Below are 15468 nucleotides of genomic sequence, written 5' to 3'. Positions count from 1 at the left end.
TTGTCATAAAAAATAAGGACTTGAGCAGGATCTTATACACTTAGGCAGCGTGACTCACCATGCAAGTAAGTGCCAAGTACCAGCCTACGGTGCACAAACCCTCAGCTATGCCAGTTTGCACTGGTTTGACATGCTGCAGCCTGCACGTGGGTTAATCCACAGCATGGGATACTGCGCTACAGGAATGTGTGACAGCACGTACAGCAGGAACACAGCCAACACAACCTGCGTTCGCAAGCGTGACTCCATCACAGCAGCACCTGAAAGCTGTTCTGAGCTTGGCTGTGGGGTGAACAGGACCATCCTGGCAGCCCTTGAATTGGCTGCACTCAGAGTAACATCTACCTTCTCGGCGTGCTTGACTTCATCCGGATTCTGCTCTGCGTCCTCCTCTACTTCTTCATACTGCCCGTTATTGAGAACCCAGGCAGCTGTCCTTTCCACCGGTGACATTGTGGCAGAGTCCACAGGTGACTGAACCTGGAGCAGAGATACCTGTAAGCATTTTTCAGAGAAACTACGCACACATCAGCTCTAAAGTCCAGTTTATTTGGAGGAGAAAAACGACCATGAATCTGTCAGCCTCAAAGGATCCCCAAAACCTCTCTTGCAGAGGTACTTGATCGTCCCTTGACTTTGCATCCACAGCACTTACTTAAGTCTCTCTAAAACCAACGCACTTGAGAAATTTTTCTTCCTCTCCAAGTGAGCTTCTCTCTAGAAAAGTTCTTGTTTCCAAATCCTGTTTGCACCCACCCTTCCTTTTGGCTAGATTTTCAGTGAGGCTTCCTCAACCTGGGATTTCTCTCACAAAATAAACAGAGGAACGAAGCTTCGCTTGCAGCCTGTTCAGGTGAGACAGATTGGTTTTTCTGGAGTGCTGAGGAGCTTAACTTGGGAGCAGGTTTCTGAGCCAGGCTGCAGACAGGCTTTGCAACGGAGCAATCTAGATGGTCTACTGTAGCATAAACACCCAGAGGAGGACATGAAAGGCAGTCAGGGCTAGCTGTGCTTAGGAGGAGAACTGTAAAACACTATCAGGGGCTATCCTCTTTAATGGAATCTGAAAAGGAAGCCAAGAAAAGAAACAAGAAACTCTCCGCCTGGCTGAGGAAAATACAGCTTGCTACAAATTCCAAGCAATTTTCATGGACAAAGACAAGTTTATAAGCACAGAAATTAACATAATTACCCCTGAAAGAGCAACACTGTCTTAGCTTTTTGAGAAATGCAAAAGATCAACTTCCCCTCCTCCAACCGTAGCTTCTTTTCATGCTCAAGCAGCTCTTCAGCTCACTGCCCTGTTTCAGCGTTCTACCAAAGTGAAACGTGCTCCATGGCAGGGGGACTTTGAAGCCTCAAGTTCCAGCAAGGAGCTCTTTATGGGGGAGTGAGTAACAGCTTCTTTACACGAGTCACAGGAGGCATCATGTCAACCTCCATTTCTGTTTCTCTTGCTCATGAGAAGAGGGCTGGCGAGCGCTGCATCTGGCTGCAACAGCTCAGCTGTCCTGAGCAGCGATGAAGACTCCAGCACCAGAAGAAGCCTCACCAAGGATGGGTATGAAGGTAAAGGAAAGGAGTAGGAATCGGGCAAAAATCCCTGGATTCAGGAAGAGGCTTTTTCACCAGAAGTAAGTCTTCACAGCAGAAAGGCTAACAGCCCCTTTCAAGTGCAGTGTGACAACCTGGCAAAGCTCCTTGGTTAGATGTTTTTGATGGCGTTTGCTGTGAGGCAGCCATGGCGAGGGAGACTATGAATGTGTGTGGCTCTGCCACCAACAGGCTCTTCTCGGAGGTAAATACCTTGGCTCTAGGAATTGCTGGAGGAAATCAGGATTAGCTATGGATGAACAGTGCCACCGTTCATTGGAGCTATGGAGGACTTAGATAGCAGAAGAGTGATCATAGACTTCATGACCAGCCTTGTAACGGACTGCTGATCACCAGCAAACCTTGCCAAACAACCTCGCAAGCTGTAGGACACAATATTTCCAGCAGCCAAACTCTGAAAGCCTACACAGTCCAAGTGGATGGCAAGCACGTCATATGCTCATGGGTTATGAGTTATACTCTAATAAAGGGGAAAAAAGAAAAAGCCTGCTAGGATTGTGTATTAATTCCTCTCTTTGCCTCTCTTCCAGAGAAACACACTGACATTTCTGTTCCCACCTACCTACTAAATGGAAATGGAAGGCAAAAACTGACCTCTCCCAGCAAACAAAGGGCCTAGCTCTATATTCAGAAACAAATGGGACTTGTGGAGAACAGAGTCTAATAATTATAACGCCCACAAAGCATGTCTAGAAAGAACATGCCCAGAAAGAACATGCCCAACTTCTCTTTTCTCTTTTAAATACAAACAGAATTCCACAACACAATTTGCAATTAAAAGGATGCAATGGAATTTGCCTGAAAAAAATTTTGGCCCCTCCATTTGGCACACTTCAAGACGTTTCTCAAGGGTGTGGGGAAGGAAGGAACAAATTGATTTCTCTGAATAAAGTAGCAGCAAGTGCTCTAATGAATCGAGTGAAAACAATTAGTATGGAAAGTAGAGTGGAAAACTTAGATGCACGCCACCTACAAGAGGGGGGAAAGAGACAGCCCTGAAGCCAGTCACAGCCACAGGCATCTACAAAGCCGCAGGTAAAAAGTAACAGGAGAAGAGGGAAGTCCGAGGCAGTCACTCGGATGCGAAACAAGCAAAGGTAACGGATTTACTGGGGGGCAGCGGGGTAACCAGCCATTTAAGGTGAGAAGAGCCGGGGGTGTGCAAACACCTAACTGAACCTTTCCTGTAGAGACGCAGAGGGCAGAAGCCACCGTGTAAGGTGCACGCACGGAGAGGAGACGCAACACCTGTGCTTTCTGCTCCTTGCCCTAACGCCTTCCGAGTAAAGCCTTCTTTGCGTGTCTGCGCAGGCACTTCCCGTGACAAGCCCTGAGGAAAGGCACCAGCTCCCTGGGATCCTGGCTAGGACACTGCACAGAGCCACGCAGTAAAGCTCAGCAGATCATACAACACAGCTTCACACTGGATGCCTGAGAACTGCAAAAGGAGTCTATCCTTCAAATTTTATCTTTTACTAGCCTAAAAGTTTCCTACCACCTCCACACCAGGCTTGGTTATATTCAATATACTTTACCTCTGCACCCAAGCGTAAAACACACACTCCAAAGGAGGACACAAACATACACACTTCAAATAACAAGCAATTACTTTTTTTAGTACTACTAACTTGGCACAACAGCCTCTGCTTTGTGATTCAGTGTTTCTGATCTCCTCGTACTTTAATGAACTTAAGGTATCAAAGTAGTTTTGAAGCCCTGATTGCTCCTGGGTTCCCAGGCATCATCCAGATTTTTCCTCCTTTCGACTGTAACATTCAGGAGTTTGCCAAGAAAGCTACACCAACAGGGATACCAGCAAAACCTCTGGCAGAGCAGGAGCTCACGCTTGGCAATGAAGTTCTTCTGCCAGCTTTACCTTACAAGCCAAAAGCTCTCCTCCTGCACAACCATGTCTTCATAGGGCTACGTCAGCAAGGAGGGTCGCAACCTCCTGCTCCTTGCGGAGGCAGCTTCACTGGCAGCATGGCACAGGCTCAACCTCAGAAGCTGCAGCTTTCTGGAGTGAAATCCCTCACTCGTGCCTGTGTGCAGAGCAGCATGCTTCCTGGAAGGCCTTGTGGAAAGCAGGAGCTTGACAAAATTTCCTCTATTCCCGGTAAGGTAGATCAAACATGACTGTGTTTACCCTCACGGTGACCACAGAAGAAAACACTTATCCTCAGGGAATAGTGCAGGTGTTGCCTTCAAGAGCCTCCCCCTGCCCAGCTGGGAAGTCTGTAGGCACTAACATGGCATTTTGAAAAACAGCCACCTTCCCTCTGACCCGCAGACTGAGACATGTTCTACCTTCGCTGTAGTGCCAAGCACCTAAATACCTAGTCCCTCTTTAACATTAAACTAATTTAGGAAAAGATTTTCACACAGAGCAAATCATAACAGGATTTTTTTTTTTCTTGAAGTAAAGGAATGTTGGCTTTTTGACAGGAAAATCTTGATTTACGGTCACCTATAAACAACTGATAAAGTGAACTATGAGTCACTACATAGAAGCCCTCCCTCCTTTCCAGAAGGTGTTTGCATTATTCACAGTTTGGGATGATTAATGAAGCAGCACTATTTATTTGGGGACCAGCAATAGATCGTTGCATCACGGGGAAATATAGATTTCTCCACACTTAGGACAACCTTACTTATTTATTATTTTGGTAGCAGTTTATTCTATGATATTTTATCCTTGCTTATTCCTCTGGTTTTTGGTAGCTATCCTTTTAAATTAGCACCACAGGGCAAATGCATTCTTGCGTGGCAATCTTAACTACAATTTGGAACTAAGCTGCTTCTATTTTTTTTTTAGTCATATCCATCTACATTTTTGGATATTATAAATATCCATCTACATTTTCCTGGGTTGGAGAAATCAGCTTATGCAAGTCACTGTGGAGTGGAAAGGAATTTCCATTTTTATTCAGGGAAATTTTCAAGTTTTTTTTTTCCTTTCAGCAGGCTTGCTGCTACCTTAGTAAACAGAAAACTTTTTTTTTTAAATTTAGTAGAAAAGCTTCAAAAAATAATAGGTAATAATAAGGGTAACAAGCACAATTAATTCCTTACACTTGCTACTGGCCACTTGTTTAAGTGCTCCTTCTTGATTCAACTCGACCCAACCAAAAGGTCAAAAAGCTCCGAAGGCCACTGCAGCAATCAGCCGAACGTGGAAGCAGAAAATGCCGGAAAAAGGGCTTTCCTTACCTGCTGCGTTTGTTGCCTCTGAATCGCCCTCACCTTGGGGACAGGGCTCTCTCTGGAGGACGAGGACTGCTGCCGGGACCGGCTCCCGTTCTGCACGGGCTCCGTCACCACGGCCCCCGACACCCCTGACACGCTGCCCGTGCTGCGCAGGGACGCGCTGTGCGGCAGGGACTGCGGCGCTTTGGCCCTGGCGCCCAGCCCGCCTTGGTCCATTTTGCGGATCTGCGCTTGGCTGCTGCTGTTCTGGCGGGGCAGCGCGACGGGCACGTGCTTGTCTGGGACCGTGTGGCGCCGGGAGAAGTCCTCGCTCTGCGTGCTGCGCTTGGTGAAGTCCTCCATGCTGCTGTTGCTGGGCCCGCTAAGTTTGAAGTCTTCACTGTTGCTTCGGCTCCGGGAGCTGGCAGTGCTCAGGTTCTCCAGGCTGGAGTCCACGGAGGCCTTCGGCATCGGTGGGGTTGGGTTGTTGAGATGGTAAACTGGGTTCTGGAAGGACAGAGGCTGGAGGCTGCCCTGTTGGTTCAAAGCTGGGTGCAGAGGCCTTCTCACCTGGGGAGCACTCTGGGGTGTGCTCTGAGTCTCCCACAGCTGTTTAATGTTTGCCACCTGCGTGACAGAGAGCTGGCTGCCGGCCAAGCGCAAAGGCACATCGTGCATAGTAGAAGTGTGGTCACTGTGAGCCGCGTGAGGATCCTGGAGGTCCATGAGAGAGATGCTACGTCCATTGGGCAAGATGCTTTCCCTTTCATCCTTATCGGAGTAAGTCATGCTCTGGGTGGATGCCTGCTGAACCAACAGTAAGGTCTTGCCCCTAAAATATCCATCTACATTTTCCTGGGTTGGAGATTTCAGCTTATGCAAGTCACTGTGGAGTGGAAAGGAATTTGGTTAATTTTTAAGCAGCCAAGACCCTGAGAGAGCTGTCCCAGGGAAGTCTTTCTACCTCATTTAACCTCCCCACCAACGGAAAGCTTCAAGGAACCAGATTTCCTTTTATGAGCTCTTAGTGTTCAAGTCAGAACACCCTCTTCCTTAATTATCACTTATCTTTGAGAATTATGTTTGATTCAAGAAGAGCTTCATGTTTATTTTCTCCACAGGTGAAATGCAAACCATTCCCACCGAATCCTCTCCGCTTAGACGTTTCTGTCAGATCCCACTTAACCCCTCACCAGCATTACGTTTTGCGGAGGTCTGAAAATTCAACGGGAGTTGCGTGAAGGCTCCTGTAGATCTGGATAGAAGCTCAGAGGGCAGACACTTCCACATGACGAAACTGGCCCTCACACCTGACAGCACGCTACTCTGAGACCACAATGTCCACGCTCTGTGGCAGTGCTGCCAGGTTGCAGCTTTTTGCTTCCCTTTAACAGCTATTACAGGTGAGAAACGCTGCGCTAAACAGAGGAGAGACTATTTTTGCTAATCCACTGGGAACAAGTTCCACCTACAGCCCAGCTTTTTCATCAGCAGTAAATAAGCAGCCTGATCACCAGAAGGAAACGTCATGGCTGACTACGCATCCGGACGCTCAGACTGGCAGTGAATTGCAGCACTGGTTTTCAGCAGCCGATGTCATTGACTCCCAAAGACACGTTTGAGTCCTGGTGAGTCAAAAGCTTTGGGTCTCCAGTGCCACCTTGTGCACCTCTTACTGGGACTGTGTATTCCCCTGTGACAGAGGCCCAAGCTCCCCGCTCCTACAGCTGGCCTGGGCAGACCGTTCAGGATCTTATCCCACATCTTCCCTTGAGCTCCAGCTGTTACATACCCGTCAGTGGGGTCCTCAAATATCTTCTGAAGCCCTGAGGAGAGGCTGCCACTGACGTTTGGACTAGAGCTGTGCTCAGTGAAACGCCTCAGCTGCTGTTGTATCGGCGTAGGGTTGGTCATTGATTTGGTGATATCAGCAAGAATTCGAGGAAGAGGTCCCAGTTTTGCCACGGTCGCCTGTAGGAAGGAATTTTCACCCTAATTGGACAACAAGCACCGCGACATCCGCCAGTTTTTTTGATAACGATGCACAGAGGCGGAAGGGTGGAGGTGGAAGGAAGGAGGGTGGGTGGTTGTGTGCGGGTGTGCCAGGACCGTAATGCAGTGTTACGGAGCAGCGTAACCACGGCGACGAGATGGATGGAGGAGACGAAACGGGGTGCAGCAGACATTGAGGAAAGAAAAGGAAATAGAAAAGAAATTAGGATTGACCCCCCAAAATTAAAATCATGCTCAATAAAACAAAACTATTGCCATTCCAATGCAAAACTATCATGCAAAGCAAACTAAGTCCAGGGTGGGTGAGGTCAAAGTGAAAACTACAGTATCTACTCATTAAGGGACATTCAAAGACTACAGATTCAGCTAGTGGCGGGAACTTTCCAGGCAAAGGGTGTCATGTGGTAAAGGAAATGCATGCCAACAGACAAGGGGATGCGGCATTCAGGGGGATCATGACAGAATTGCAAGGGTTGAGGGAGATGGGGAAAGGGAAGGTGTTCATTTCATAAGCCTTTCAGTTTTGGCATCCTACACTTCTGTAGCACCCTGTTATCAAAAATTAAGGCGTTCTTCCCTACCTAAAAGTGAAAAATAACTGCATGAAAACATCAATGATCCTCATCCCAACATTATCACATCAGCCCGGGATTAAACGTGTAGCTTCTTGTTCAATGACACGTTAGCTCAGTGTTGGCCAGGCCTAGGATAAGAGCAGTTGACCTTCCAGCAAGGAAGGCTGCTCCTTCAGGCTCCTTATCTTTCTCCCCACTTTGGGTCACTGCCGGTTATATTGTTTACAGGGCATCTTCAGGCTGTTGGGACTGCAGGAAGAAGGTGGAAGCACTGGAGGTTTATAAGAAAGTAAAACTCCTCTACAAAGACAATGCTCTTTTCAAAGATATCCTTATTTTTCCTGTAAGCAGGTACTCAGTCAGTTTGGCTCCAGAGAAAGCTCTCTGTACAGATGCCTTTGTACAGCACTTCTTCTGTGTCTGTTAAAATCTCCGAGGTGACTCCTCTCATCATTTCCCAGTCATTAGCCACAGTAAAGCAGTATTGCAATGTAACTTTACCCCTTCATTCTCTCTTTAGAAAACCACTAGAGCAGCTCCCAAGGGCCTGTTAGGATAGATCCATGCATCTAACCTACAGAAAGGGCAAAGCAGATCTGCTTTGATGGTTTATCCAGGTCTGTCTCCTCCCTTTCTTCACTGCCCAAGACATTTACGACCGGTGTATTCAGAGAGCAGCTCACAGGAACTAAGACCAAGTCCAAAGACCGGAGCTGCGTTTCTCCTGACCTGATGCCTGACCAGCTTGGAAGGACATGGCAGTGCTCCCTGCTCTGGTGGGTTTACGCCAATTTGTCGAAATGGAGGATCTGGCCTTTTGAGTGCTCCCTTTGCCTGTTTTCCTGAGGCTGATAAACTGTCTTTAGAGCTGACTTTGCTGCCTGCGACACTTTGAACGTGCACTGCGTGCATGTACGAGGGAAACGGAAAACCAGATCATAAATTGTTATCAAACTAAGATTAACTGAGATTAATATATATTGCCTTTTCGAGTCAAGGACATTTCAGCTTACTGTGATGCAACAAGCTCAGTTTTATGTTTTCTATTTTAAATAGTGTACTGTGAGAAAATAGGTATCTAATAAATAACTATTTTGGCAAACCTTAATGCAATAAAAATATTAAGAGTGCATTGCAATTCACCCCACCTCTCCAGTTTCAAAAGAAAGAATACTATAAATGGAATATGGACAAAATAATGCACCTCTAAAAGTTGAAACATGGATCAGTTCCAAGCACTTGCAAAAAAAAAAAAAAATTACTAACTCAGCTTTCCAGGGTCTTATCAACTACCTTTACTATGAAGGTTTTAATGATTTTTGGATCCTGCAAAGCCACACAGCTAAGGAAGAGCAAACTACTGCCTTTTCTCCTTTTCTAGCTAAATGGAAGCAATGCTTATTGATGTCTACTGTGATCAGCAGAACAGAACGTGGACAATGCATATGACTCCAGCACAGCAGAAAGCATCTTGCTTTTGTTACAAGATAAAACTGAGAGTGGATCCAGGTTTTTACATGCCATCCTCTTGTATACTGAAAACTAATCCAAAGACTACGGAAATGAGAACATCTCAGCAGGCTTTGGATCAGGTCTTTAATGAGAACAGTTCTGCCTGGCCAACACATTACCCCATCAGAGCTGGGCAGGACGGGGCCTGGTGTGCAGCAAAGCACCTCCATTAGCATCAAAAGGGGCACTGCAACATTTTCATTTTCTATCCAAACACCTCCAGCTCACTTATGAGAAAGGACTGGCTCCTCAGGGAATTCCAGGCCTACTCTTAAGTGCTGCCCTCTCCACCATTTAGCGCCCGTCCTTACTTAAGGCTCTGCAAAGTGTTTGCACTACTGCTGAAGCCCAACCACTTCGCATGCCCTGCTTTAGGCCCTGACCTGAAATCAGGGAAAGAACAGTTGTGAAATACCACTATCAAACATTCCTCTCAAAAGCTGTAGATTGAGTTCTCCCCAAAGCACGCTTCAGCTGCTCCCTTGATGTTTCCTAGTGTTTACTGTTGCTATGATACAAGATTCACCCTCCCAGGCCTCCAGCCTGCTTTACCTTATCAAGTTGGGACACAACCTCCCATAAGAGCGAGTGCAAAACGGAGAGCTCTCTGCCCAGGTCAATGTAGCCCTCAAATCCAGGCATGTTTGAAATGGTATCCGGATTAGAGATCTCCAGGAGAAAACGTTTCATTCCTCCCCACTCATGTTCCAAAAAGTCATTCATGAAGGCCATGTACTCTTCCTTATTACCAAACCTGCAAGAAAGGGGAGGGGATGGACGACCCAGTCAATAACTGCCACACGAAACGGAGTACAAGTGCTTACAGACAATTACTTAAATAATTAACTTTAGACCTGCCTTTCTGAAGATTTGGTCTGGGAACAAAAAAAAAAAAAATGGACAATTGAAGAGATTCACTGCTTTCCTGCACTTATTTACATACTAGTAATTCACTGTTCATATTATAATCAAGGGCTCAACACATCTCTCCCCACTCCCTCCCAGACACTCTTTCTCTTCTCCCCTTCTCTGCACCCCCTCCCCTGTAAGAGACATGCCATGCCCTTTGTATCACTTAGCTGGGAATTCTGGAGGAAGAAAGGAGGAAAATCATGATCCTTGGTGGGAACAGGCTTTTTTTTTCTTTTGAAATAGCATACACACTGACATGCTAATGCATGGCTCTTCTTGGTTTTATACTGTGTCCCCTCGACTGAATTCAACACAGCCCAAATCTGCATGTGAAAAGAATTTATCTAGCTCAACACTGAGATGTCTCAAGGGGAACAGCCCTCACATCTAAGTGAGAAGTTTCCTCCTTTTCTAAAGCTGACTTCAATTCGACAGAGAATCAGCTGCCTGCAAATACGACTACCAAGCAGGGCTCTCCTTGCTCCACCGTAAGCTGCAGTGACTTGCACCCCTGGAGGCAGAGATTTCGCTTTTATTGTCACCACCTACTTAGCAAAATTGGCGAGATTCTGAATGACTTTAGCAATAAGTGTGAGCGTGCGAGATGTCCGGTCGTCAGGATACTCCTGCATGAGGCTAAAGAGGCTGGGGGACATGATAGCGGGGCACAGGAAGCGCAGGAAGAGGGAGGCACTGATCAGGCGTTCACTGATGTCCTGCTTGCCCCTGCTCAGGCACTGCTGCTTCCAAGATGCAAACACTTCCTTCAGCTCACGAGGGAACACACTGAAAAACAATAAACCAGGAAGTAAAAATCGCATGGGCAACGAGATGCAATGAGTTGAACTGGGGACCAGTCATCTGAAATAATTATCTGTGAGGAAACATCATTGGCTCTCCCCCCAACCCTCTCTTCTCTCTCCAGACTCAGAAATGTCATTAGGTGTCTATTCTTAGATCCCCATTTAATCTGGTGACACTTAAGTAGTCTTTAAAGCATCCCTTGTTCATATATGTTAAGCGAAGCCATTTGCAGACACACTGATCTGCAAGCTAAGAACTACTTATCCATTGCTACCCTGGCGCAAACGGGGGTGTTAAAATATTCAAAACAATCTGAACCAAGCTGGACTCATCTCCACAACTGAAATTTTTATTTTGCTTATTAAGCTCTCTCAATATTTCTCATGTGCTTCGTCCTGAAGTGGAAAGAACCTTCCTTCATTACTACTCAGAAACAGAGATTAATAGACATCTCTCTGCCAACGTTTTCTCCCTGTGATTTCCTGTTCAATTCTACAGATCTAAAGGGTCTGAAAGTTTCCTATACACATCAAAACTTCCGGCTTTTTATTCCAAGTTCAAGCTAAGCTGTTATCTTCTCACTTTATTCCCTCTTTATTCAGCCACAGCTCAGTATGTGTTCCCTTGGCAAAGTATTTCAGCAGAAGCTGCTGTCAGGTACAGTGCGTGGGACTGGAACCCCTCAATCTGGGCACAAGTTCCACCTGCAATATGGTATCACACGGAGGAAAGTAGTGAGGAAAGGAAATGAAGGCAGGCTCAGATGGGTCTAAGATATTTCCCTACACAACTGCTGTTTTCGTATTTTCAGAGGAGAACTGGACACCCTCTAAGCAAATGACCTAATGGGAGGGAAGGGGAAGGGAGATGCCTCACCAGTAAGAATTGATAATCTTGCACAAGGCCAGCTCACAACACATTTTCAGGTTGCTCTGATGATCTGTTAATTCACTGGATGAACATTTGCTGGGATCCACTTCACAGTTTTCATCTGACTCATACAAAGCCTTGATAAACTCCCCTGGACAAAGGGAAGAGGATGACAAACCAGAGTAGTTACACGAAAAGCCTCTTTGACACACCTTTAAATCCCGCTTATGCCTTTCCTTGGCAACTGCCCCTTCTGCTCTCCGTGTCTGCAATGCAGCCTCCAGACACCAGATGTTGGGGACACGACTCCTCCCAGCTCTTTCAGAACAGAGCGCTTGCCGTGCCAGATCAGACGGCTGATGCTCCGACGCTTCAGCCTCCTGTGCCCTTGCTGCCCCCAGATCCTGGTGCAATAACAGGACAGCTTTGCTTATAGCCCCTGCAGACACTGCGCTTAAAGCCTGAAGAACAGGATTTGACTTTGTGTTCCAATTGCATTAGCAACTATAAAATTATCCACAGTCTTAGAAATGGAGCTGTACTATTTGTCTTCATAACTTCCCCAGGAAATACACTTGACAATGCTATTTATTTTGATTGTTTCTAAAGTTACCATTCTTTTTAATTTTAAAAAGTGTCACCTTGCTCTTGAGTAACAGTAACACCCGAGTGCTAGCTAGACACTCCCCATTTTCTCAGCCTCTTTTATCAACAGCTCACATTTTTACAGCCTGCACCTTCCAAAATCCTTTGCGTTTCTGTCATCCTTCTCTTACGTCATCATAACAGAAACTGAGCACATAAAAAAAACAGATGAAGTTTTCTTTGTTTGGCATATTGGAACAAACTACTCACTAGTTTTCCTCATATACATGCTAGCACACCAAGTGATTTTTAAACTGTTGTTCACTAGGAGAAACTCTTTATGACTTCATTTAATGATTCAATGTCTTTTAAGTTCATCTCCTCAGATGATCTTGCTGGCTCCGAGCTAAGGCCACAAGGCTTGTTTGTGCAAAAGCGTTTTTTTTTTGTCTTTGTTTTCATAAAACCCCTTAAACACCTCCCAGCTCCCTTCCTCAAATCTCAAGTCAGCAGTGTTCTTGCAAGCAAAGCAGGCAGCACATTTTCTTAAGTTTTGGGTTTTTTTTTTTTGTGTTGGAGTCCAAAACATTTCTGCTGAGGGCATCTAGATGGCTTATTTGCAAAACTCCCGGCATCGCTTCTGTTGAGCCAATTCTGTTTTAACTGTTGTTTACTGGGTAATACTTTTTTCCTTAAACACATTTGAATCTTACTCTTTGTGGTCCACAAGACCCTGCCTTAATCCTACATTAAGATGCTCTTACGGATGTATTAAATAGCTAACACTAGGAGTAATGCTGTTAATCCTTTCAAAGAACACGGCGTCTGAGCAAAATGACATTTAAAACTTGACAAAGAATTACATGGGTACATTGTTATGAGCAACCTTGCCCTCAGCTACAGATAGGCTGGATGACCTTAGGGGGATTTTCCATCTCTCATGTCTATGATTTACAATCATATCACTCAGCACCAATGCTCTAAATGATGTATTAGGAGTCATTAATTTAAAAATATTTTTTATGCAATTACTACACATTAAGGGGCGTGCAGTCAAATGTAATATGCTGGTTCCACAGCTGATGGTTCAGTCTGCTGGAAAGCACAGCACAAAGTAAAACGCTGCTCATTTCTCCAGCACAGCCGAGAGCCCAGGACTGCGACTTCTGCTCAGTGGTTCCACCCATGAGAATAAGACTACCAGAACAGGCTCATTACACTTAAGAAATGGTCAAAATCCATATAATCACAGACCTGACTCTATTGACCCTTGGAGCACTAATTTAGCCAACTATCTCCTTGATGACTTGCCAGCGCCTGGGATTGCTGAGGACAAGCGAGACTGCTGGGAAAGCAAGCTGCCTTTTTTTTTTCTTTTGTGAAAGGATGTGGTGTGGGACTTGGCTTTGGCCTGATCTTGTTTCTCTTCTATCAATTTTCAAAGCTTTCTTCATCCAAGAAACAACAGGGGGATGGGTGGCTCATTGTGCAATCTTGGGTAAGAAAGATTGCATGGAGTTGGTAAAAGCTAACTGTAGCGAGGCTGTGAGTTTCTTCAGAAGAGAGCACGCACATTTTTGGTCCTCTTTATTGCAATACTAGTTGTTTAGACAGTAATTCCCAAAGCAGTGGTTTATGACTAGAGCAGAACCTTTTGGTGGAGAGGGGATAATAGCACAGCTATCAGAATAGAGCCTGGCATGTAACCGTGGGCATTAAGACCCCGCGGGGGGAATGGAGTTGGACATCACGGGTTCGCCAGGCAGTTTTAACGAGACAGTGAATGAAGAGCACTTTGGATAAACACAGGCAGGAGGCTCCCTAGACAGTCTGCATCTTGATTTCCTGCCCTGTGCTGCTCGGTAGCCCTCCAGCCCCACTCCCGCCAGCCATGTTTGGCTAAGGACTTTTGTTGGAGCAAGGTACCAGTTTAAAAGGTTAACAGGAATGTTTATGAATTAATTGCTCCGTGGCAAAGGAATGCACCTGCATTCAACCCAAGCGCTAAGGTGGGTACTAGTTAATGCCATAGCTAACATTTGCTGTTAACTACAACAGTAAGTGAAAGAGACTGACTGGAGACCCCCCAGGAGAAAGCACTTGGGATGAGAACTTTGGTTGTCAACCAGAACGGTCTGAGTATATCTAACGCCCTGGGTGGTGGCACTTCAGCCTAAAGTGAGTGCAGGAGCTTCTTTAGCATAAAAGGAGATTAGGGAACTACGTGCTTCACATTTATAACCCTTTCTGAAGTCTCCACCTAATTGTACTGCGCATGATACGAGGTTCACTCCTAACACCACAACACATGGTATCAGTCTCAATTTCCGCTGCTAAACTACGTGTCGGAATCCCTTTCTAAAGCCTGTTTGTGTATCAGATAGAACAATCACCGTTGCCCACAAAGCAACTGCAGTGTTATATCTCTGCATCACTACTGGAGACACAAAAGGTTACCCAGAAGAACACAATATGGTGACACAAACTTTAAGAGGGACTCAGCTATATCAAATCAAGTCTGCCTTTCCTTGGGTGCTACTCTTGCAGGCACCAACGAGCATCTTCCTCTGCATGGAGGAAGGCTATCAAGAGTAGAGAGCATGTGTTTTGCTGTTTGGATACTAGACACCTGGGCTCAGTGCTGAGGCAGCTCCTTCCCATCCCACATTCCTAGATCCATGAGGTTTTGGTCACGTTGCAGATAGTGCAAGGCAAACAGCTAACAGGCAGGTGCTTTCTTACCTAGTGCATCGTGAAGGTACTTCTGCCCTACCAACTTTAGGTATTCCTCAATAGCTTTGGTAGCAAGTGTGTTCTCCCTGAAGATCAAGACATCATGTTCCCCACAACGATCTACCTCAGACATCACCAAATCCGTCAAGAAATCCTGAAGAAAAAGGTCAAACAGCAAGAAGTTATTTTAACCAAACTCAGTCATGTCAGGCTAACTGTAGAAGCCATGAGGGAAGGATAAATAGAGGAGCTGGAGGATTACTGAAATAATTGCCTAGTTTGGGACAAGGGGTGCAGGTGCTACGTGTGGTATGGGCCAAGGAAATAGCCAGGGCTCCTCTTGGGTTTGCTACACCTATAAAATGACAGAGATTACAAATTATATAGGGAGAAGCACAAATCTCTAAAGGAAAACCTTTACAGCCAAGTTTGTGTTTCAGTTTAGATCCTGAACAGAAACCCTCACCAGTTTTATCTATCAGTGGCTCTGTCTGCTGAAAGAAACTGTAATATATCGATCTTTTAATACTGAGTATTACATACAGACTTGGATTTAAAAATCCAAGATGGAAGTTAGGCGCAAGTTCTTACAGCTTGGTGAAATTTAAACAAGAAGAATGGCTTACATCAATGAAATTCACAAACCAGAAGTGGTTCACGACTT

The 15468-nt window shown here is 45.7% G+C and overlaps 1 protein-coding gene across 4 annotated transcripts in view; it reads right to left on the bottom strand.

Annotated features, from left to right (window-relative positions):
• RASAL2 (RAS protein activator like 2) overlaps window positions 1–15468 on the bottom strand; it is a 122718-nt gene that overhangs the window by 6615 nt on the left and 100635 nt on the right. For 2 of the 4 annotated variants that reach the window (XM_009978458.2, XM_086617152.1), the window contains exons 6-12: window positions 14814–14958; window positions 11493–11637; window positions 10362–10598; window positions 9453–9654; window positions 6593–6771; window positions 4825–5686; window positions 346–480 (exon numbers count right to left, since the gene is read on the bottom strand). In XM_009978458.2, the coding sequence (XP_009976760.2) occupies window positions 346–480; window positions 4825–5686; window positions 6593–6771; window positions 9453–9654; window positions 10362–10598; window positions 11493–11637; window positions 14814–14958 (1905 nt within the window). Of the gene's footprint in view, window positions 1–345; window positions 481–4824; window positions 5687–6592; window positions 6793–9452; window positions 9655–10361; window positions 10599–11492; window positions 11638–14813; window positions 14959–15468 lie in introns of all 4 variants that reach the window. The other 2 variants (XM_086617153.1, XM_086617151.1) reach the window with 2 other exon arrangements.

The sequence above is a fragment of the Tauraco erythrolophus genome, chromosome 10 (genome assembly GCF_009769465.1).
Source record: "Tauraco erythrolophus isolate bTauEry1 chromosome 10, bTauEry1.pri, whole genome shotgun sequence".
NCBI lineage: Eukaryota > Metazoa > Chordata > Aves > Musophagiformes > Musophagidae > Tauraco > Tauraco erythrolophus.
This window is presented reverse-complemented; position numbering and strand designations above follow the sequence as displayed.